The sequence below is a fragment of the Falco rusticolus genome, chromosome 6 (genome assembly GCF_015220075.1).
Source record: "Falco rusticolus isolate bFalRus1 chromosome 6, bFalRus1.pri, whole genome shotgun sequence".
Taxonomy (NCBI): Eukaryota; Metazoa; Chordata; class Aves; order Falconiformes; family Falconidae; genus Falco; species Falco rusticolus.
Window position 1 is genome coordinate 30,251,796 of NC_051192.1, and position 24,960 is coordinate 30,276,755.

General features: G+C 38.9%; 1 protein-coding gene across 3 annotated transcripts in view; it reads right to left on the reverse strand.

Moving 5' to 3' along the window:
- The window catches only part of MAN1A1 (mannosidase alpha class 1A member 1), a 151,768-nt gene that overhangs the window by 106,350 nt on the left and 20,458 nt on the right, over window positions 1-24,960 (reverse strand). For 2 of the 3 annotated variants that reach the window (XM_037391545.1, XM_037391546.1), the window contains exon 2: window positions 6,080-6,176. In XM_037391545.1, the coding sequence (XP_037247442.1) occupies window positions 6,080-6,176 (97 nt within the window). Of the gene's footprint in view, window positions 1-6,079; window positions 6,177-17,054; window positions 17,082-24,960 lie in introns of those variants that run through there. The other variant, XM_037391547.1, reaches the window with a different exon arrangement.

Here is a 24,960-nt window from a genome sequence, read left to right on the forward strand (position 1 = left end):
ATAGAATCATAGAATCATTTAGGCTGGAAAAGACCTTTGAGATCATCAAGTCAACTGTGAACAAGCACTGCCAAGTCCATCACTAAACCGTGTCCCTAAGCACCACATCTACACCTCCTTTAAATACCTCCACCACTTCCCTGGGCAGCCTGTTCCAATGCTTGACAGCCCTTTTGGTGAAGAATTTTTTCCTAATACCCAATCCTGGTGCAACCTGAGGCCATCTCCTCCTATCCTATCACTTACTACTTGTTACTGAAGAGACTGATACCCACTTCACTACAATCTGCCTTCAAGTACTTGTAGACAGCGATGAGGTCCCCCCTGAGTCTCCTCCAGGCTAAACAACCCCTGTTCCCTTAGCCACTCCTCATAAGACTTGTTCTCTAGACCCTTCACCAGCTTCATTGCCCTTCTCTGGACACGCTCCAGCACCTCAGCATCCCTGTTGCTGAAAGCAAGCAAACCAAAACTGAAAACAGTACTTGAGATGTGGCCTCACCAGTGTGGAGTACAGGGGGACAATCACGTCCCTAGTCCTGCTGGCCACATTGTTTTCGATACAAGCCAGGATGCTTTTTGACCTTTGTGGCTACCTGGGCACACTGTGGGCTCACATTCAGCCGGCTGAATCAACCAACACCCCGAAGTCCTTTTCCACCAGGCAGCTTTCCAGCCACCCTTCCCCAAGCCTGTAGTGCTGTGTGTGGTTGTTGTGACCCAGGTGCAGGGCCCAGCACCCAGCCTTGTCGAGCCTCATACAACTGGCCTTGGCCCATCGGTCCAGCCTGTCCAGATCCCTCTGCAGTCTTCCTGCCCTCAAGCAGATCAACACTCCCCCACAACTTGGTGTCATCTGCAAAATTACTGAGGGTGCACCCAATCCCCATGTCCAGATTGTTGATAAAGATATTAAACAGGACTGGCCCCAATACTGAGCCCTGGGGAACACACTTGTGACCAGCCAGCAGCTGGGTGTAACTCCACCACCACTCTTTGGGCTCGGCCAGCCAGGCGGCTTTTTACATGTTCCATTATGAACCACCTTTTATTTGTTTGAACATGACTCCTACTGATTTGGTATTTCCACCCCTTACAAAGCCTATTGCTCCCCACATGGGACAAAAAATCCTTGTTCATTCCATCTATGCCACTTTTCATGGGCCTCCATATATTGCATTGAAAAGCCTTCGCGCTTTACTACTTAAGAGTTCAAGTTCACCAGTTCTGTGTATTAACTTAGAATTGTACGTTCCGTGCCACTACGTGCAAGTTTAAGTTTAGGTATGTTAGACCTCATTTGCTATTTTGAAGTGCAATTACAATCTGTCGGGGAATCCGCTGGGTTCGTGGAACTGTTTGCAGTTTGCCATTGCCATAGCTACCTCAAGTAACTTGTTAGCGCTGCCAAACTGTCACTCGGGTCACTTGGTTTTCCAGCGCTGTGATAAGTAATTTGAGACCGTGGCCTCAGCAGCAATGGATCCCTGCAAGAGGCCAGTAACAATCCTGAAAAATGTTTGGTTTTTTTTTTTTTAATCTAAAAAGATAATAAACCTGTCTTCATCCTGACCATCTTCTTTGAAAAAAACCCAGCAGTTGCGCAGCATGACCTCCTCTCACAAATGCTGTGTTGAGTCATTCATCCACGTATCTGCTAATGTTATTCTTTAGACTAGTTTCTATTCATTTAGTTGGGAAAGAGGTCAGGCTTATTTCCAAAATTAAGACTGCGTACTGAATGCTAAAATTCCAAGGAATCCAGCAGCAACAGTGAAGACAAACAAGATGGGGTGTGTGTGTGTTTGTGTGTGTGTGGAGGAAAGATGTTGAAGTTTTTCAATTTAGATTAACATATTGTTTAAATACATACACAATTTATTTTCTAAAGCTACATAAACTCACAGGTTAAAAATACATTGTTGTACACCGCAAGACAGTTCTGAATATGAAATTTGGCAGGCTTTAAAAAATTGTCATACACCTCAGTACCCCATACAAGAAACTACAAAAATCAGTTCAAAGTGGGAGGAACAGGATCTTGCTAAATTATAGTACTTTGGCTTTGCAGATTGTGGGTATTTCTTAAATGCCTCCCTTTTCCCTTCCAGAAAAGGTCCTTTTTCACTTGCAGAGATTAATTATACTATGCCCACAAGTTACAATATTATTAAACTGGCAATTCTGCACATGAAATACAGTTACAGATAATTTTAAAACCCTTTAGTAACACATGCTTAGGTACAGAAAACACTTCTAGAAAGAGCTCTCCGCTAGTACCACAATGTTTATTAGTTTTAAAATTAGTACAGAAGGCTTGGAGAGGAATAACTCCTGGGCTGAGGGGCTGGTGGTGGGGCGCTGCAAAAAAATTGGCAAAATTGTGATTCTGCCACTTCCACACGAGGAGGGTACATGGATAAAGCTCTATTTTAGCAAGTATTGTTGATAGTAAATCTGAAATGTTAAAGATCAAATTATTTAAAATTAACAGCACTTACTCAGGGCCTACTTTCTGCCAGGTCTGGGCAGAGAACTATTAGTACTCACAGCAGAAGTCATACCAGCATAAGAGACATGCCTTGTTTTGCTAATGCACAGCTATGGTGCAAACTGATGATTAGCTAGTCCGATTTACTTGATTAGCCTAGAAATAGTTGTACACTTACTGGAATTAAACTAATAAGAATGCTACAGAGACAACAACTGATGACTTTTCACTTCTGCCTGTTCAAACAGTTGTTATTGTAACTGAATTATTCATACTTGGAGTAAACTATTAAAAACCCACAACAATGTTAGTTACTTTCCAAGACAACGTGGTAAAAGATAAAGTGGCAAATAAAAAGGAAATCAAAACATTACATGGATGTGCTGAAAAGACTGCAATGGTCAGAAACAAGTATGTGGCTTTGGCTTGAAATAGAAATATTTCAGCTTACATACGTTTCAGCCTTTCTCTGAAAGTGAATTATTTTTAGCGTGCACATGTGAAAGGAGGCAATTTCTGCTCATAGTATGAATACGTCTACAGTCTACCAGTCTAAAGAGTCTCTCAACTTATTAAATATACTCTGTACCCACACTACTCACAGAATACCAATGAGATCAAGGCAAGTCCTTTGTCTTCAAAAGTTACATTTCATGCCCTGGGTTTAGGACATATAAAGTGTCATTTTAAAGTTCAGCAAGAAGTCCTCAGCTACAGAAGAGCTCTTCTACTCTTAATTTGTACAAGGTGCTAAAGCAAGACGCTTTTCCTTCCCCTGATGAGGTCAAAACCACCAGTTGTCACTATCCTTTCTCCCATCATCATCCCACTGGCCATGTTCCTCTTCCCCTAGACTAACAATAGTGTCAGAGTAGTTGCCAAATTCATGATGGTATTGCTTAACAGTCACATTATGTGTAACAACGCTTCTGAAAACCCCACGTTATTTTTGTGTTTCAGAGAAACGTGACAGTTGTGTCTTGTCTTCAAGACACAAACGCCAATATATTCTATCTATAAAATGCCTTATCATGCTTGTAATGTCTAAAGCATTTTTACCTCCAAAATTCAGCTTAGAAGCAGTATCATTTGACAACAACCATCCCCGTCTGTGTCAGAGCTATAGTGACTATAACCTACACAACATTAAGCACCAGCAAGCTACAGTATTGGAACTTGCTGTTCCCCACAATCAGGTATTTAAAGTCTCTATCCCATAAGAGACACTCCCAGTATACGCAAAATACCATTAACTGCATCAATGAATTCATAGGAGGGGAAGTGTTCAAAATTAAACAGCTGGCTAATGAAATATGCTGTATTTTACTGCTGTTAAGACAATCAGAAACTTGCTATTTTTTGTAAAATTGAGACCCAGAAGCAAGAAGAAAAGACAATCATGGCAAATTGGAGATAGTTATGGTGGATGACAGTGAACTGAAGGTCTTACTTGATTTCTGAAGGCTGTCAGGAGATTTGCAGGACACAGAGCTGGAAGTAACCTATTCTCAACTAATTCAATTTAGAGTTACCTTTAAAAGTAGTCAACATTTGCATTTTTTTTTTTTTTTAAATAAGAACCAGAAACAAAGACAATAAGGAAACATGTTTTTCCTTTCAAAAGGAAAGAGAGGTTAAATTATTTGACAAAAAAAAGAAAAAAAAGAAAAAGGAAAAAAAGAAAAACAAGATCATACTTTTATTGCTTTATTAAAAAGGCATTTGTTGAATTCAAACATGAAGGTACAGATCAGATCTAATCATCTGAGGACAGAGTTTTGTTTCTAAAAACCAAAAGGAGATTATGGATTCAGGAAAGGGTAGCTTATGAGACACGACTACTCGCAGATGTGTTGTTCTTCAGTATTCTGTAAAGCAATTCAGCAGAAAGAGACCTAATGCTTATTTTGATTTGCCACCAAGATCAACAAGAGTGAAGATGTTCCTTCGGAAATCTCCTCAGCAGTAAGATCTTATAGTAGATGACCACAATGAGAAAGCAATCTACATGTAGACTGACTCTGGCTCTTACTCCTTTAAATGCAGTTTTGTTTTCAAATTCAACACTTGTCCTGTTTCACACTGAATAGTGTCTGCAGTGACTTATTCTTATGCAACATCCACAGAACTCCTGCTTAAGAATTTCCAGAGTCAATAATACATCTACACGGTTTTCTGCAAATCCATGCAATATCATTAAGAACTCAAACCTCGTAAACTTTTATACCACTTTTGATTCCAAATTAAACTACACTGAGCATTTTAATTTTCAAGACATCACGTGCCCTTTTGCTGTCCTCCAAGAACACAAAGAAAACAGGATTGTGTTAAGTAGTTCTTCAAATATGATATTAAATTGCACAACTATCAGTCATCTGCATGAAGTTAATAACAAATTTTAGTTTTCAAGAAAAGAAGAAAACAGAAGCCCCACTTAACCCTGAAGTTCACTCAGACTACTTTGGTTTCAAGCACCCAATTTGTGCTTAAAGTCCAATCACTAACTATATAATAATTACCTAGTAACATTTTTTATGTTACCTCGGGTAGACAAGCAGTGCAGCAAGACCAATGTAGATGCATTTTCAAAATTATTTTTGTAATCACAACTGCTCTCTCTTAGCAACTTCTAAGTATAGTTGAGGATTTGATAAGTGTTCTATTTAGGCTGTTTTAGGAAACGTTTCCACTTCAAACTATATTTTCCAAACATTCAACAAAATAAGTTCTTGTTAAAATCAAAATAATGTATTGATTTTGTCTCAGCTGTAGAAATGAGTTAATTTTCCAGCTATTTGGAAAACAGAAGATATTTGAATATAAAGATTGCTGTCAAACAGTTTAATTCTTTGTTTTTCTACAAAACTGAAGATGATGACAGTTCATAGGACTGCTTTCTCATGCCTCCTCAGAATGCTGTTGCTCTTCAGCTGCTATTTATCCAGCCCTATGTCCCACCTCGACACTGAAGAAGTCTTATTACACCAGATTTCAGCAGTGTGCCTCTCCTACTAGAACTTTTCAGCCAACTATTTGATCTACACTGATAACAACTTGGTCGTTATTTAAGCATCTCCCGTGCAACATTTAGAGGGGCAAATAATGGTTATAGTCATGAAAGAGAAAGCCTGATAAGGAAACCTGACTGATACAGACTAACAAGTTTTTTAAGGAATGGAAATAAATTCCTGAGAACTGTAGACAGCTTCAGCTACCTTCATGACTGTGAAGAGTATGCTTTATTCCTTGTTCTGGATTTACCCCCCCCTTACAGTTTTTGTTTCCTGCTTATTGAATGTGGTGTCAATGAGTTCCACTTCACAGGAAAAGTTTAAGGCAGGGTAGTATCTAATACAACAAAACTACACCTTTAGCACACAGCAATGACACGCTTCATTTATTCTCATTCAGATGGTAATCTATAAAAGTCATAGCAAGCATCACCGTCATTTACTGTTACTTTTATACATAAGAAACACCACACTGAATGACAGAGGGTAGAAAGAACATGTTTATCACCTATAAGCTTTTCATCTGATTTACCGTTTTATGCTAACGTCACTAAGCACAAAAATACACTCTACTCACCAAATAAATTGCTTGAATGTCCTTGCTTAGATATAGGTTTCAGTTCATTTAATCCCCATGCATAACGCTTATAATTATCCCAGGCATGTTTCATCATCTGTAGAGAAAGGAAAGCAGGATTACAATGTTGATTTAGCAAGAAGCCACAGCAAATACTGACTTGAGAAAATTCTCAACATTAAACACATCTAATCCAATGCTTAATTAAATTCATGTTATATGAGTTATATTAGAAATATGAAATACTCAATACAGAATAACAGTGGCACTGTTTTCTGGGTGGCACTGTGATAGTTATTGTCAGAATTCTGTCTGTCCCACCCACCCCTACCGTTATCTGCATGCTTATGGTCAAGACACACTGAAAACCAATTAATTTTTAGGAAGGGAATTTACTGTGTTAGATATCAATTCAAGTAAGATTTTATTTCCATTATGCATACACCTCAAACTGAGGAAGTAACATTTTTAAATTAGTTTTTTCTCCTAAAGTAAGAATTTTTAAGGTCAAAATTAAGCTTACGGTAGTTTTCAGATTCTGGCAGAGACTCTCAGGCATAAAACTAGCAAAATGAAACTTGGTATGGCTAATAACAGGAGGAAGCTAAAGGGGACAGGCAGAACACCTAGGAAAGGTTTTGAGGTTATTATGATATAATCTTCTATGACTACAAATGCCATTGTATGTATCAGTAGCTACTTTCACATGTCATTTTCCACAAATAGCTGAAAACTTTCACAACTAAACACATATCACTACAAAACCATGTTCTGCATCAAGAGGTGCACCACAAATAAATACCGCTTTGAGAAACTGCTTCAGGGAACCTAGCGCAGCAGCTCTGCAGTAAGAGCAGAGAACAATCACGTCAGAAGCCGGGACAGCAGGTTGACTCAAGGACCCCTTCACACTCTCTACCACCATGATCAGCCCAAGCAAGCCCAAATTGTCCTTTTTGGGGGTTGCCCAGGTGCACAGCCAGGACCCTACCTGTCCCTTCTCAAACATGCAGTGAGGACAATGCACCCAGCTCTGCAGGCCTGGTGAAGAACCACTGCCACGCCAGCAGGTCCAACACCTCCCTTTACCAACCACCACCTTTAACACCTCCTCAGGAAGAGTCTTCCTTAATGGTCACCACAAGCAGCCTGACTTTACATAACAGAAAAAAAGATCTTGCCTCTGCATTGCCCCTCCTCCCCTCTTCCACAAGGCACAGCAGTGCTGGGAATGCCAGAGGTCATCTTCTAGACAAAAAGTGACAATTTCAGACCTTTTCAAAGATACTGCTTCAGGCTGTCAGCTGACAACACTGTTCTGCCCTTGCTTTCAGACCTCTTCTTGAGGCCATGTGTGTCAAGGATAATTTTGTTAAATAACAGTTATAATCCTAAATTTAAAAAAAAACAGCCTTGGGGCACAATCATAATAGAAGTCTTGCACTTCCTTCCTCTTCCCTTTGCTCAAATCACGTAGAGAAATTACGTCAATTAAAAATATAGATTAAACCAGACTATAATAAATGACAACTGATTTTCTAGAGTACTGCTGCACTTGTGAGAATAAACATTTATTTGCTATTTATGGAAGCACAAATGTGCATCTATACTGCAGGAAAATTCAGGGATGTTAATTTACTCCAGAGCCCTTACAGCCCCAGATGTACAAATGGAAAGATTGGCACCTGCATTTAATACCTGAGCATTTTCAACCAGAAGGTTAGCCTGGTGTCAGACCTCAGCTGAAAGGCAATGAGTAAGAGGCTCTGAGGAAATGGTCTCAGGCCATGAATGCCACTGATATGCTGGATGGCAGGAGTGGTGTCCCTTGCTTCACTTCATTGCAAAACAGCTTAAGTGCTCTCCAAGGACAGGATATTTTGTCCCAACGCAGAACTGGTAATAGGCAGCCATGTGGTAGACTTCATGTTTACAGGGGTATCAGTTAGCAAGCAGGAAAGGCAGGAACAGCTTCAATTCAGCTCAGTTCAACCACAACAGTCACAAAGTGCATGACGCTACAAGATGTCCTATTTGTGCTCAGCTGCCTTTAGTTTTTCCAACTGAATGACATTTTGATCTTATCGCATTGTAAATGCATGTGTGAGTTGTCAATTGAAACCACTCTCACTACCCTGTTGCTCGTCAGCTCCTAGATATTAAGACAGGAAGCTATCCCACACAGACTAGTTACTAATAGTATTTATTATTGCATTTAATGAATAACAAGTGTTTTGGTTTAGGGTATTTTTTCCCCCAAAGCATTCTCCTATTTTGCTGAGTCCAAGTACTCAGGTACGTTTTTGTCTAATTGCTTCTCAGGAAATTATAACACGTGAATCCAAAAAGCCAGACAGACAAGTAATTTGGAAAAACCCCAAAACTTTAAGAAATATTTCTGTGGAAAAGAAAAACCCACCAGAATCTACTGAGCAAGAGACCTAATTAATCTCTTTTGGCTAATCAAAGTGTTAATTTAGAACTCTTCCAGAAAATCTAGATTTAGATAAAACCACCAAGCTTAGTAAGTAAGCTTTCTCCTAAGAAAATGCACTTTTAGAACATCCTTGCTTTAGACATTTTGGGGGTTTATGGACACAACATGGAAAGTAAAATTCAACTCCAAAAGCACTCAGTGAGCCCTCTAGTGTTTCAAAAGGACCCGAGTTTTTCCAACTATACACAAATGTTAATGGCTATTTAGCCAAAACTTCCTAGGAATCAGTGTTACTGTACTTACTAGAAAAATAGCCCATAGATACAGTAGCCTACAAAAACTACCTTAATCAACACTGCCTGCTGGACAAGTGAGTTTGGGCTTTGAACCTAGCAAGAAGTCTCAATTTCTAGAATGCAATACATCAGAATAGTCTACATGCTTTTCCCCCTGTGGAAATTATAAAACTGTATTGTTTCCTATTAAAAACATTTCCTATTTGTTAATAGTTTTATTTTCTACATAAGAATAGAAAAATTCTAAAATATTGAGTAGCAATTTGAATAGACCCAGCTCACTGAAAATTATTATTTGCTTAGAAAAAACTCCTAGCACTGGTACCTCATGAATTAATTTTAACAGGTTTTTGAAAAATCCATTTACTTTTCTGTTTGCATGAGACATCCCCAAATCAATGTCTCTACATTTCTTTAATTCACAAAGGCCCTTCTGATCACATCTCTGACTACTCTTACAAGTACTTTTGAAAGACCACAGTTACAGAGAACATCTGTATTTCAACACCACATTATGAATCCTGTTAAAAAGAAATTCCTCATGATGAAGAGTCTAACAGCTTTTGACCAGATGATTTCAGATACTCTCATACTCCTCTACAATGTAACTAATAAAATTATTTCACCCAAGTGCTTTCAAATAATTCCTTACTAGTTCTCCAGGATGTCAACAGGCAGAGTTACATTTGCATAGATGTATTCCTCAGTCCTTCTAGTTTTACTAAGATATGTTCATTAACTTCAAACTTGAGAAGAGCCTGATAGCTCACTGGAAGCCCCATGTCTACAACAGCAAAGTCTGTTTCCAATGGAGCTCTGTCTCGGGTCACTCGCAATCAAAAGTAGCAGCCAAAGGCTTGACTAGCTAGCACTGTTTTACTAGTAAGCTGTTTGGCTTTACATCTTCAGAAAAAAATGGGGCGCTGATTTTTACATACAAAGTCAGAAAATGCCACAATACTACCCCATATCTGTTGAAGAATAACAAAGTGTGCTATTGTAATTGGTATCAGCAAAGTCACTTAGAAGCAAAAGATGAAGGTCTGACATTACGCACAAAAGGACCCTGTGCATGTCTGTCTTTAACGGAAGCATTTTGAAATACAATTTTAAAATCCTTCTCAATCCACTGAATATTAAAAAAAATAAAGTGAAATAAAGTAAAAAAAAATATCCAATTTGTTCTCCAGAAGCAGAAACAAAGACCTTTTCTACAGCTATAATGCTGGCCAACCAAAAGATGATGAGAACACACTCCTGTTTGTTAGTATTTTAGTTACCGCCACCTTCCAAAACACTCTAACACAAAGTCTACAGAGGACACCTAACCCACTTGAAATGTGCAAAATACAGTTCTAGTCAAACAGGAGTACCCAAGAGTTCAGGCAGCAAATGTTGCCAGAAAACAAAAAGATGATGAAGCAGCACAGTGATTGTGGTGTTTAGGTGCAAAAAGCACCAGGTGAAATTAAAATAATAAGAACTTCATAAGGTTTATTTTTAGCAGTTACATACAAGCTGGGGAGATGTAAAGATGATGTCAGGAAAAGAATTCAAGCACCTTCTAGAACTGGGATATTAAATGAAAAAAGTTTTCATTGCATGAAATAGTACCACGCTGACTTTCAACAGAGCCATTCAAACCATGCCAAGACAAGGGATGAAGGCAGAAGGCTAAGGTACTAGAAGCCCAAGAAATGAAGAGACCAGTTAAAAACCAAAACAAAACTCTGAAGAAAACATGACAGCTTGCTTGTCTAACCTCTACTATTTCTCAGTTTACACTGTACTTTTTACACATTTAAATTATTCTCACCTTCTAAACTTCTCTTTACCAGAGCTACACATTCATTCACCCTAGTCTCCCGGAATCTTCTCTCCTTCCTGTTGCTGAACAAACTTGATTTGTTCACAGTATCAGCAAGGGAAGTGAAAAAAGTCCCCAGAATTAGTAAGAAATGTCAATACACATTCCACTTTCCTCCTGTACAAATCAACTTGCATGGTGCTGACTGTACTGGGTCTGGCCAGGATGGAGTTAGCATCCTTCACAGCAGCCCATATGGTGTTTTGAATTTGTGACTGAAATAATGCTGATAAAGCAGCAATGTTTTGGCTATTGCTGAACAGTGCTTGTACAACATCAAGGAACAGTGCTTGTACAACATCAAGGCTTTCTCTTTTTACAGCTCCCATCCGTTTCCCACTCCCTGCGACAAGTAGAATGGGGGGGTTAGCCAGAGGCTGGGAGGGGACACAGCTGGAACAGCTGACCCCAGCTGGCCAAGGGGATACTCCCTACCATGTAATATCATGTTCAGCAATAAAAACCGGGGCAGAGAAAGAAGGAGGGGCTTTCTAAGGTGGCTGCTGCTCAGAGACTGGACATCAGTCTGTTTGTGGGATGTGGTTGAGTGACTGCCATTGCATCACTTGTCCCTGCCCCCTCCTTCCTTTACCTACATAGTGGTCTTTACCTCGACCCACCAGATTTCTTGCTTTCGTTCTTCCCTTTCTCTCCTGCAGCCCACCTGGTGGGCCAACAGCTGTGTGGGTGCTTGGCTGCTGGCCTAGGTGACCCTACCACAATGTCTCATAGCATGTTCAGTGTGGGAAGTTTGTGACCACAACACAACCCCCAGCTGGTTTCTTCACTCTGATGTCAATATTATATTAACCCTCAGCAAAACCTCAAGCTTTAGAAAGCCATACTTCCTTACTTTCCACTCCCATTACTGTTAACCAACAACTGAACCTAAGTGAGACCTGATGAATCAGAATCACAGAAGGGTTAAAGCTGGAAGGGACTCTAGAGGCCATCTTGCCCAACCCTCCATTGAAAGACATATTCTCAACTGTTTTTACAGTCATCAAGCACCAGCCAGATTGCAGTACAGATAAAAAACTTCACAATCACTCCCGAAATCTGTTATTAGTAAACATAACAGTACCTTTGAAGGTACTGTCACTAATCAGGATTTCTCTGTGAAAAACTGTATGATCTCCTTCAGCTGATTTACTATCAGTTTTCATAAAATCATGCCATGTATAGAAGAGCTCTGCTTAATATGCTTACAAAATCTACTGATTATCACACTGAATAATTTTTGGCAATACACAAACTATCTTTTTTACTTTAGTTATTAAAAGTATTTACATCTGTGTTTCATCATCTTTGTAATGGTATTTAGTGTAATATTGCAGTTCTGAAGTAATTGAGTTTATTGGTCTTGTCTTGAATAATTTGCATCTTGGAAACATGAAGTAATAGATTAATTTTTCTCTAGATCTCAATACATAACACTTTTTTTTCTAGGATTAGGAAGCACAACTACATTGTGAAATCATTGGACAACTTCCCTTGTTTTGGAGCATGACGTTTATTAATTTTGTCATTATTCACTATTATTGTTTCAATAGTACTTCAAACCTTTTATTTCAATCTTTCCCTGCAGTTCTGCATGTAATTTTAACACATTCCAATGTCTTTTCCATGTGAAAGTGTTTCGATCACTTATAACTACCTTGAATTGCCTTTAAAAAAAAAATAAATTGGATTTTGAAAGTTGTTATCAGAATTCACAGCTTTTTACTCTGTCCAGACATGCTCTATAGTGGAAATTCTATGTAAAAATGTAGGGTGTTCTACTGCAGTTACTTCACTAATTAGTTCATAACCTTATCTAAGCAGACACACAACTATGACTAAGTGTGGTATGTGTCTGCTTTTTGGGGTTTTTTTTCAGTTACACTGCCTGCCCTTATGCTAGATTGCTGACAACATTAGTTTTAAGCAACTTTTCACAAAACAAAAACTCAAAGTTAACTGCTTGGCTGAAGACCAAGATTCACTAGAAAACTAGCTAAAACTGGTTTATATTCAGATCAGGTTTTCTGTAGGTAGAATTGTGTCTAAAGTTTGATTTCATATTAAAATTTTGCAACTATAGTTTCAGAGTTTTATTTCAAGCTCTTCATTTTTAGTTATGATTTCTTATTCCAGAAACAAAGCTGAAAAAAAAAATAATCTCAAATATCCAAGGAAGATTCATCTCATTGGATACTGTTTACTTTTTTCCTTGAATCCTAGTCTGACAGAAGATACAAATAACAACATACTTTCTTTACTGGAAACAGACATTTGTTTTTCTCCTTCAAGACACAGAAAATAAATCCTGTCACTAGGATCCTTCATATGTATACAGCCACTTCTTACTCGTCAGCAGGAAGATTACTGCAAAGCAGGAGCCTGACAGATTTCTGGTGTTTATAACCTCTTCTCCTAATGGCATCATCCCAAGTTAAAAGCAAGCTACACACTGTCAATGTTTGTTTAAGTCACTGCCAAAGCGTCACCATTTCTAATTTAGCAGGTGGATGACAACCATGCTCCGAAGCCCATGCAGGCTGGAGATGTTCCTGCAAGTGCTTCCCAACAGGACTTCCACTTAGCCAAGTAAACCGCTGAAAGAGGCTTTTGTGTTAGTTAATGGGCCAGTAAGAAGGATTCATAGTTGCTGTTTTCCACTAAGTAGCAGCTAGAGATTTGGGGAACATGTAGGCACCTGCCATTTAACTCATGGCAAGAACCCCGAACAACTCAGACATTTGTCCGAGAGCGCTACCCACAGCATAGGGTACTGTCACACAGCAAGTGGGGCAAATACTTACAACTCTTAAAATGACAGTACAGCTAAGGTAGCCAAACTCATTTACAGGATTCTCTGTTAATATTAAACACACATATCATATCATGAAACATTTTATATGGTTCTGTATTTAATGCTCTATTAAAGGGATATATGAGCAAACTCCTGCTACTTCTCAGCATTTCAGGATCCTACAAATAATTCACTTCTTGCCAGCAAAACTAAATTAAAGTAAGAAGTCTAATATCTGCATGTAAAAAAGGAACTAAGAGGGAAAATAAAAACATTAAGGACTATTCTGGGGATTAATTCATCATTTGTATTGCAAAGCACTTCAAAATTCTCAAACAGAAAGCCTGACAGAAATGCTAAGTATTATTCCCACATGTGTTAAGTTACAGATAAGCTTTTATTCTTGTATTTTCTACTCCTCACAGTAGCTTGTAAGCCTCTTTAGTAGTGTATTAAACTATCCAACTAATATTCATCATATGCTGTTCTGGGCATCATTTGTCAACCGGGGACAAACATTGCACAGTGCTTCATTCTGTTACACACTTTAAAAGGAATCAATTACCTTATTAATTCTGTAACAAGAATTCTAATTAAAAGGTAATTAAAGAAAATGAGAAATCTGCAGGTAAGGTATTTTCTACACTTATTCTATTGCTGCATATTTTATTTAATGCACAAGCACACAGGAAAAATAAGCCTATTTCATGTAAGAAATAATTAATAAGAACAGCAGCCCTGATGCTTTGATATGTCTGCACCAAAAAAAAAAAGAATTAATTTGAAAATGTTTGTACAACATACCAAAATATTAAATGACAACAAGCTATATTTTACTCATTTGTGAGGCATACCTCTCTTTACTGAGCAGTAAAGCACTTCTAAAATTAATTTACTGAAAAACTGAAGATACCAGAACGCTTTACAGTTAGTTTCTGAGAGCTAGGCCATAGTGCTTTAACTATTGCATAGTAGAAGTCACAGGGTGATAAGGCAGAGAAACTTGAATGAATACCAAAGCTCACCTGTGTATTCTAAATAGTAATATTCAGTTCAAGCTGTATCTACAGCCTGCTTCTTACCTTGCCATCCCAACACCACAGACACAAGAAAACCAGACTACTGTGTGCAACACAGAAGCACACTAGCTTGAGACCCTTTCCTTGACTTAACAAAAACTAGGAAGGCAAGAACATATAATCTTGCCATGAAGACCGCTGTCCTTGCACTTTCTGAAGCTGAAGGTCTGGCTAATTTCAGCCAAATTAAATTATCAGTTTCAGGGAAAGAAAAAAAAGTGTGGGTCAAAAATGTTGCCCATACAGTTACCCAAATCTAATATAATAGTATTCATCTTACCTTGAACCATCTGAAGCAGATCAGTTTTAGATTAATTTGCTCAACTTCAGATGTCTTTCACCCAAGATACGGAAAGCAAAATGGACATGCCATCTCCTTTTAAAAAAAATCTCCTTTTAAAACTGAGGGGTTTGGATGATATGTTTGTTTGTTTCTTCCCCAGATAAGCTAGAATTTGAGTATGTTCTGTAGGCATTTTAAGAGTTTTTCCTGAAAACACCTGCCTTGAAACCACCAATTAAGATGCTGTCGAACTGCTTTGGCCTCCATCTCTGTTACTAGTGGGGTAACCAATGACACATTCTCAGTAACTACCTAACTGTAAAAAAAAACAGTGGGAAAAAAAATAGTATTCAAGTGTAGCATTACTAAATTGAGCATAGATGACATTAATGTTGAAGATGCTCTATTTTCAACTTGTTTCGGCTGCCATTTACATCTGTATACATATACAGGAGGGAAATCTTAAATGAGCCATCCAAGTCATCCAGTTACAAACAAAAGAGCAATCTAAAGAATAAGCTGTACAGCTCCGTCTTACAACTTAGCAACCGTTACCAAGATCTGCATTTCAGAAAAAAACTGAAGCCTACAGCTTGTCACTCAAGACAGCTGTATTTCTTCAAAGCTAAGTCTTCTTCAAACACTTAAGAGTCCATCTGAATTTTTTATTAACAGATAGACTGAAAAATTGTTTCCTTATTACTAGTGTAAGAGGTAGATTATGTTTCTTCAGACAACCTATTATTTCAGGAGTTTGGATTTCTTTTTTATTAGACTCTGGGATGGACAAATCAGTGATGCTCCAATGTTATTTTTCTAAGGAGAGTCACTGATGGCTGATTTTTAAAGAACCAGATCACACAGATGTTTTGCATTAGTGAAACAGCCATTAAAAGACAAACATAACACCTCATAAGGTAACGTGCAAGAACTAAAGTCATTGTTCAATACTGACAATGACCAGAAAGAACGCTGAAGTATTTTCACTTAAAACAGAAAAGCATTGCAGAGTTGTAAAAAAACCTGTTTCTTTGATCTTATGCAGAATTAGTAGCAGCCTCTGAAGTTCATGCATAATTTGACTAATGTCACAAAATGGAAAGAAAAAAGAAAGCAATTTGTGGAAATGCTACTCTTATGCAGAATAGTGGTATACAGAGACTCACCCCACTCAGAGTCTTCTGTTTTTTTTGGTTTTTTTTCCTGGTCTACTTATGACTTGCTGCAGTTTCCAAGAACTACCAAACCAAACAGTGTGAACAACTAGGCTCCCACAACTGCATGATACAATCATGCTTTTGTTCTCTATTTTTTCTTACTGTTCTTTAAACAGTTATTTGATAAGGTTTGCTTCTAATTAGATTATAAATTATTCCTGGCACAGACTGTATCTCCTGCTTGTTCGTTAGGTACCTGGCACTACATAGCAATGCTGCTGCTGAAGTTCCCAATCTCAGCAGGGGCAATGCAAATAAAGAATAAGCACAGTGCTATGCAGTACAACACATCCAGATAAAGTGATTAACATCAAGGTGATTCAAGCTGCTGTTTCAGAGCATGATTAAAATCCACAAAAAGGAAGTAAGGTGGATTTAAAGAACCTGTTTTATTTTTCTTTCCCACATTTTGAACTCACAGGCTCCCCTCCCATATTTATAAATTTTACTCTGCCACTAAGTGAGGAAGTAAAAAAAAAATTTGACCACCCCATTGTATGGAAAGTGTCAGGATATCCAGGCCTATCCAGGATGTCTTTCAAAACAAAAACTAAACAGGAACAACAACCAAAACAAGAACCCACCGGAAGTTTTCTCCACTTGCACAATAAGTCTACGTTCATCCCACAGTCCTGCTCCCCTACCAGGGCACATGTCAGAAACTGTGAGAGATGAGAGTATCCTCGCTACTAAGAAGTTTTAGTTGCAGTAGGAATGCCAGACTGGCATTGAAAAGCAAAATTCCTGACATGTTTTTAAAGTGCAATTTTTCTTTAATTGTATTTTCTTTTATTTAATTGCATTCTTTTGAAGCAAGTATTTTAAAATTATTTTTCTAGTAGTTTTTTTCTTAAGGAGAAAAATTAAACAGGAAGTCATGCATTATTAATAGATCTGGGACTATCACCAACCTAGTAAAGTAGCTACAACAGTAAGTAAAAACACAAAGCAATTATAAAAACTATTAGATTTTCAGTTATTATCAGTTAATAAGAAACTTACCAAGCTTGACATTGTCACTGAATCCACAAAATCCAGGTACTCTGAGCTTTCCAAAAGAGTAGGTACTGGTAATAAACAATTTCTGCATGCTCAGGCCAGCGACTTTTGACAAGAAGCCATACCAGACTGTATCAAATCCTTACCCATGTGCCACTAATTGTCAGCTGGGTTTTTCTCCTTTTCCTCCCGCCCAAACGAGTGCTTCCTTTCCACTCCCCTCTCCTCTCTTCAGCATCTGGTTAAAGGTGAAGTACTCCACTAGTAAAGCTCATTATTGTGGCCATGGCAAAACTTGCACTTTTGGAAGTCAGAGAACCTGTTCACTGAAAAGTATTTACATAGATTAACCTGATATGCAGTTGCTCCATGGATCAAAGACTAAGTCTGCATCATTTACCACCACCCTCAGAGAAGTATCTTCAGCCTAATAGCCTGAAATTAGAGCAAAAGGATTGGAGACTATTTCCCAACAGCTGAAAAACAGTTACACAGAGGTCAAAAGCAGATTATACTAACTTACGACTTTTTCCTTTCTCCATTTAACATCTTTATCAGTGACCTAAAGGATGTGATGTAGTGCACCCGTATCAAGTTTGCTGGTGACACCAAGTTGGGGTGGGGAAGGGAAATCCCATCAGGGAGTCAGGGCTGCCATTCACAGCGGCCAAGCCAGGCTGGAGGAACAGGCCCATGGGAACTTCATGAACTCACTGGGGACAAATGCAGCAAAGTCCATGACCCCTGGCGATGGTACAGGCTGGGGAGCAGCTCCGCAAGGAAAGTCCTGGGACTCTGGTGCACAGGGAGCCATGCACGTGCCAGCAGTGCCTGAGCAGCAGGACCCCAGCCCATACCTCAAGGGACAGGATTATCCACATGTTCTCAGCGCTCAGGAGACTACATCTAGGTAATGCATCCAGTTTTGGGCCTCCCACTCCAGGAAAGAGATCAATGAACTGCCGGGAGTCCTGCAGGGAGTGGGGCCCGAGCTGGTCATGGCTGGAGCTGTCGCCCTGTGAGGAGAGGCTGCGGATGGGGCTGGCTCAGCCTGGGCAGGCTGGCCACAACCCCCGTACCCGCAGGGAGGCAGCCAACAAGAGGGAGCCGCAGACAAGGGGCATCTGCGGGACCATGCAGAAGAGGTTGAGTGGGCCTGAGGAAAAGGCTTTTCCCTGGGCCCAGCGAGGGGAGGCTGTGCTGGGCTGCATCCTTGGGGCGTTTCCAGCCCCTGACCTCGACACTGAGCTGCTGTGGCAGGGCTGGACTGGGACCTCCTCAGACTTCTAGACCAACTTATTCTGTGATCCCACTAAATTCAGTATGGGTTGCACGTATTTACCTCAATTTTATAGAGCAAGTTAATTGACCTGCTTCTTCCCACCAACAAGGACACAACTCATATTCCAGCCCAAGACTGTAGCTGTTTAAAATATTCCAGATGGGAATTATGAGTTGTTAAAGTTTTTTTCAGAAATATTTCAAAGTATTTTTCATACTGAATAAACTACTCCAGCTATGCAAAACACTGCCAGCTTGTTTCTGACCAGAAATTAAGAGCTATCTGCTTATTGCCTTAGTATAGAAAGATTCAAGAACAATGAAGATGATCAGACCCTGGTGAAACATGAAGAAGATCTAGTGTCACATATGAATTCATGATTTCTGCCCATTTCACATTTCCATCAACTTATCTTGGTCAAGACTGATCAAACAGCTTACCCAGGGCTGCATTTGGTTTAAGAAGAAAATTATTCTAAGAAAGATTTATTTCTGCAGCCCTCAAACCATCTCCAGGGTTGTATTGCAGAAAATTTTCTGAGGTGAGAATTTGTTGTTGTAAATTAGTCACCACATATCTCTGTGCTCTGAAAGAACCACCACAACAGAGAATGAGTATCAAGTTGTTTTCCTTTAGCAATTTTATCATAATGTTCAAAATTGATATTGTAAACCTAAACATTATCATTCTTCGTGTGGCATTTGTTTTCCTCTTGAAACTTCTATGAGATTACCTGGACTGTGGATCCTGACACACCCAGTGCTGGTGCAGTTCCCAAAATACATGACACTCAGACCTTCTTTTGCTTAAATCCACTACCAGAGTACATACATGTTACAGAACAGTAACCAGATTTGTAAGTTAGCTTTCCAGGTCACATAAACACATCAAGAACAGCTGATGAAATGTACCTACTGGTACCTGTAATTTTCTTCAGTCAAGCTGAAGTCAAGGATGACAGCTTGGAAATGACACCTTTATACTGAAAAGCATATATATGCAGTGAATACTTTTGTAGAAGGATAAAATTTAAAAACAACCTTAAAAATATATACAGATTTGCTTTTACATACTAGAAGTAATTTAACCCTCTAGGTAGCATCTCTTCCAGTGATATATGAATGCTTTACATGGTATTTTTCTTACATATCCGAAGGTTCCTCAGCAAGAAGCCTTTACAAATGAGATAACAAATTATAGTACTGTTAATATCTAATCAGTTCTACATGGATTTCAGAAGAGCTGTCACAGGCTTATGGAGAATGACTGTGCTCATGCTTTCATGACAGGCAGAAGAAATCAGATGCTCAGTTGTACAAGGAAATGAATGGAAAACTGCAAAACTGATATGCAGTTAAAGCCAAGATGAATACTAGCGGTCTCCTGGAAGTAGAAGATACAGAAGAAATAGAAAGAATTCAATTAAGAAGCATGGAGGCATTTTCTTCAATGGAAAGGCTGAAAAATTAGCTCTACTTGTTTGTAAATGAAAAAAGAGAACAAGATAAAAGTAAAAGCATAAAGAAAGTAAGGGCTTCTCCTGGACACATTTGTAAAATAGAAAAGGAGAAAACCACACAAATGTTACATTTGTTACTGATAAGGCAAACACTCAGGAATAATTTCCAGAAGACACACACTGTCAACTTAATGGGATATTGAAAGATTTCAGAGCAGATGCTGATATTGGCCCAAATTTCACGCTGCGCTTCCCATCCTGTTAACAGAAAGTGTTTCACATGCCTTATAGCTTTCACAGCACAATGGAGCGTAATTCCAGTTTGCGCTATCTGTAACACAGCTAATGGTGTGATGACTTTCATGCAGTGTAGTGTCATTAGGAGGAGACACCTTCCAATGCATGCACCCAGCAAAGACTTATTATAGAATGATAGTATCATAGACTTGTTTAGACTGGAAAAGACTTTTAAGATGATTGAGTCCAACCATTAACCCAGCGCTGCCAAATCCACCACTAAACCATGTCCCTAAACACCACATCTATGCCTCTTTTAAATACCTCCAGGGATGGTGACTCCATCACTTTCCTGGGCAGCCTGTTCCAGAGCATGACAGTCCTTTCAGTGAAGAAATTTATCCTAATATCTAATCTAAAACTCCACTGGCACAATTTGAGGCCATCTTCTCTTGTCCTATCACTTGCTGCTTGGCAGAAGAGACTGACACTTGCCTCACTACAACCTCCTTTCAGGTAGTTGTAGAGAGCGACAAGGTCTTCCCCTAGTCTCTTCTCCAGACTAAACAACCCCAGTTCCTGCAATGGGCAAAAATCTTAGCTTTGCACTGCCATCTAAACTTACCAGTTTCTCAGCATGTGTGGTGCCTCACAGAAATACCTAAGGTAACATAAAAAAATATAGAAGATGTGTTGCTCCTCCATAATACAATGCAGTCAAACAACTATCCGAAATTTCTGTCCCTTCCTAAGCAAGAACAGGGAAGCCAGCTATAAGAGTTAACAGACCTGCAAAGAAAAGACTGTGGATGGCCCTTGTTTTCCAACACATACTATTCATTTCCTTCAATTCTCTTGCTTTTTTTCAGGCAGGTATGTAAAACCACACAAGTTTCCCAGATCAGCTCTGTTGATTCCACACTTTATTTCAAAGTTCCCCAAAGGAGATTGATGAAAATATTTATTGTACTTCAAACTACAATACAGAAGAGACAGTCTTTGCTCTTCTTCAAAGTGTCTTGGATAGTTCAGCCTAAACTATCCAAAATAATCTAGGGACTTTGCTGCAGCTTTTTCTAAGAAATACTTCAAAGATAAGCCCAATTATGTGGCAAAAGTGAATATCCAAATTGTCATAATAATTTCCAAAAAATAATACAGATGTCAACTCACTGAGCTACAAAGTGTCTGGTAGAACAGAGCTGGTGGAGAAATTCCCTGCTGAAGATCCAACTGTCCAGGTTTAAAAACCAGCTTCCCTTCACCCCACCAAAAGTAAACAAACAAAAACCCAAAACCACATCAACTTCAATTGCTGTGGATAAAAAGCTGAATTTGACAAGTCCCTTCCAGGCAGGTTGATGGGTGAGGAGCAGAGTAGGCAGGGACTGATTTTCCCCAGTGCCTGCTTGACAGGCACCATCAATTTTCATTTCTGATTTACTGGCTGCCCATGAGGAAATTTTGTAAATTCTGAAGATTCCATTTTGGGGTGAAACACTTTTGAAAAACAAATAATTTGTTCTTTTGTCTCACATGTCTTCCCTAAATCTCAAATTTTGCCACAAGAAATGTTTTCTATCCAGCTCTGGGCTTGATCCCTTTTCCAAGTCTACCCTTTTCCAGCTGCCAAGTCCCCTAATCTCCAATGCAAACAACTGTGGTCACCCCAATATAAAGACTTTAGAAAATCCCCATCCACATCTATAGTTATGTAAACACTGAAGTATATGTAAACTATATTATTCTGCAATCTTTCGGGGGGCACAGACACAAAGAATTACAGACTGCAAGACTTTCTGTAAGTCAGGGTAGCACCCGAATGGCACGCCCAGGCTTGTGGTGCCTCTAACAAGATAACACCACCAAGCCTGAGATGCTACAGATAACAGGGGAGGTGTATCATACATGCAGATGGCTCACCCAGTCCTGTGGCACCACTAACAAGACAGCAACATGAGAAAGGGCAGGCAGGCACTAGAGATAACACAAGGGGAGTGCTAGCTTAACAGAATTTACCAGTTCAACTGAATCAAGGCCAGTGGGGAAAGGAAAACGGCTGAGACGTTTAATTGGGAAGCGATGTGGCTGGTAAATGGGAAGAACTTGGAAAGGGAAAAGCAGGAGAAGGGAATACAAGGGGAAACAAATCAGGTGTTTGAGGGCACATTATCAATGCATCTTGGAACAGGATAATAAATCTGTTGATGCTCTGTTCATATCTGCATCCAACTTAGGCAGTGAGGTGCTCTCCCTCCTGCCAGTGAGGGAACAGCTAGAGGAGACCTCCTGACATCCTAACAACGTACAGAATGGAACAGAGCTTTCCCCATGTTTATAGCTCATTAACTGAGTGTCTGGGTAATACTAATGTAATTCTATTTAAGTCAGGTAGGAATTCTGTTTGTGCCACTCTGAAATAATTCCAAGATTTATCTGCAGGACCTTTTCTTGGTGGCTGTTCCTCTCCCAAAGATAGTTTTCTCTCAGTAGAAGCCAGTCAACAACGATTCCAGTTCTCAGAAGATCCCCAAGACAATAAATTACTGCTAGATGAGAGTCTAAAAGGCTTATCTACTACACCCTCCTATCCCTAACAAAAGTTTAGGAACAATACAAGCAAACAGAAATACTTCCTATGACTAACAGGAGTGTTCAGAGCTTGACAGTTAGGGACTTTCAGAGCCAGATGTGATGCTTGTCTGATTAATAATCCCCAGTAGAGTTTTCTTTTGTTAAATTACTCAACTGTGTTCTGAACTTGTGTAAACTTTTGATATTCACAACGTCCTGCAAAAGGGCTCTACAGCTCTACAGCATAATGTTTAAAGAACAGGTTGGTCCCGATTTTGTCACCTTGTAGTTTCATTTGATGTGCCCTATATTTGATAAACAGGAATATTTCTCAGAATAGGCTTAAATAACACCACTACATACACCACAAAAATCAGTGTTTTATTCTTAACTATTTCTCTCAATTACATAACTTCCCTGGAAAATGCTGAATTGATTTAATCCTAAAATTTTGAAACAAAGTATGCTTTTATTAAGCATTTAAGAATTTTGGAGAACAGACTGACTGACAGATGTGCAATTTAGCTTCCTTCTAATTATCTACTATTTGTGTATTACAAGGAGCTAAAGTGCTTTAGATCTGCTTAGTTCCTGTATTCTAAAATGGGGAAGCAATTCTGATCTCTGAAATATTTCATAAGATCCATCCATAAAAACCTTACATGACATAGCCATGTATTATCATAGCACCCAGTTTCTACACCATGTTCATGAGCAGCACCCTTTTACTCCTACTGATGTTCAGGTTACCTATTATATCACCGTCTCCATACACTTAGGGACTTTATCAAATTACAGAAAACCAGAGCTTTTAATTTTCAAGGATTCAAATGCAACATCTAGCATGTTAAACTAACACGCCTTAGAGATGACAGTTTAGGACAACAGAGGTTTCAGTCCCTCTAAGGATATTACATTTTGCCAGTGCTATATAAAGCTCCCTTTTTAAGCACAGAAGTCGAACATACAAGATTTTTCAGACAGCTTCTTCCAGTCTTCTCAAAACTGCAACATGATTCATTCATTCATAGAACTTACTTTTTCATAATGTCTCCCTTCAAAAATGAAAGGGGAAGAAATAGTTGTTATTCTAATACATTTTCACAAAAATGTGAAATGTTTCACTCTGACATCAAAGAATTTGAGAGGCATTTAATTTCTTCCAAATGCTCCCCTGCTGCTGTGCTCAAGACTAACACAGAAAAGCTACATCGGTTTCTCATTCCAAGGTTTCTGTCTTGTAATGACCACCTGAAAAGAAAACCATCACAAAAACCCCCTCCTGACACATCCGTAAGTCTGCCTTGTCTGCCCACTTTCACAAAATGCTGATTTATATTTTCCACATGCACAGGAGCTGACTGACCACCCACAAAGAGCTCATCTGCACATTATGACTTGGATCTCCAACAGTAATTTTGTTTGTTTGTTTCTTTGTCTGATTTAAAACCAGCACACTTTGGAAAGTCCTGGCATCACTCGTTTACAGTAGAACACAATGCATCCTAGCTGTTTCCTGTTAATCATAAAAAGCAAGCCCCATCACCCTCTACAGTGATTCAGGTCTGCCAAGCACATGGAATATTTCAGGGCTCCCTTTGTTTGACTGTTGGGGGTTACAAAGGCAACCTGGAGACCTCTGTTCTGGCATACCCAAGTTCATTTTAACAATTCTTTATTGATTTGGAGCATGTTGTTAGAAGCTACTTCAGAATACCTTAAATTACTTCATTGCTCTTAATTTTTAGCAATGCAGTATTGCCAGAACATATCTACATATGCATCATCGTGGAGAAGTAAAAGGAAGTATTTGTCATTGAAAGCTATGGTATTAATTTAGAACAAGTAACCTACAGTCCACTATGAACAGACAGTAGGACACCTAATTCAAGAATCCACTGACTTTCACTTACACTTTTTTTGTACACTTATCAGATAAGTGTTTCATGAAATGGGAAACCAGTATTTATCCCAACTAAGAGCTGAAGGGCTAGTACAAAGAAATGTATGTCAAAATAAAAATTTGACTGCTCTATATAATTAAGGGCCAGACCCTAACAGGGAAGTGGAATTTGTTCTAACAAGCAAATAACCTTTTAAAATAGCAGTCAAAACACAGGATGCTGTGTGGCCAGGAGATTCAGACTTGACAGAATTAGCTTGTCACTTCAATAAAAAACTGCTGGTCTAAAGCATCATTTAAAAATAATAATAAAGAGTTCTCTGAGATCTGTTATGTAAAAGTTAAGCCTGTTACTAAAGGTGAAAATTTTTCATTAAGTTATGAGCAAGCAGTGTACCTTAAGGAAGGGAAGATATGCTTTGTACCTACATCAATGGAACTCCATACTTGGCAA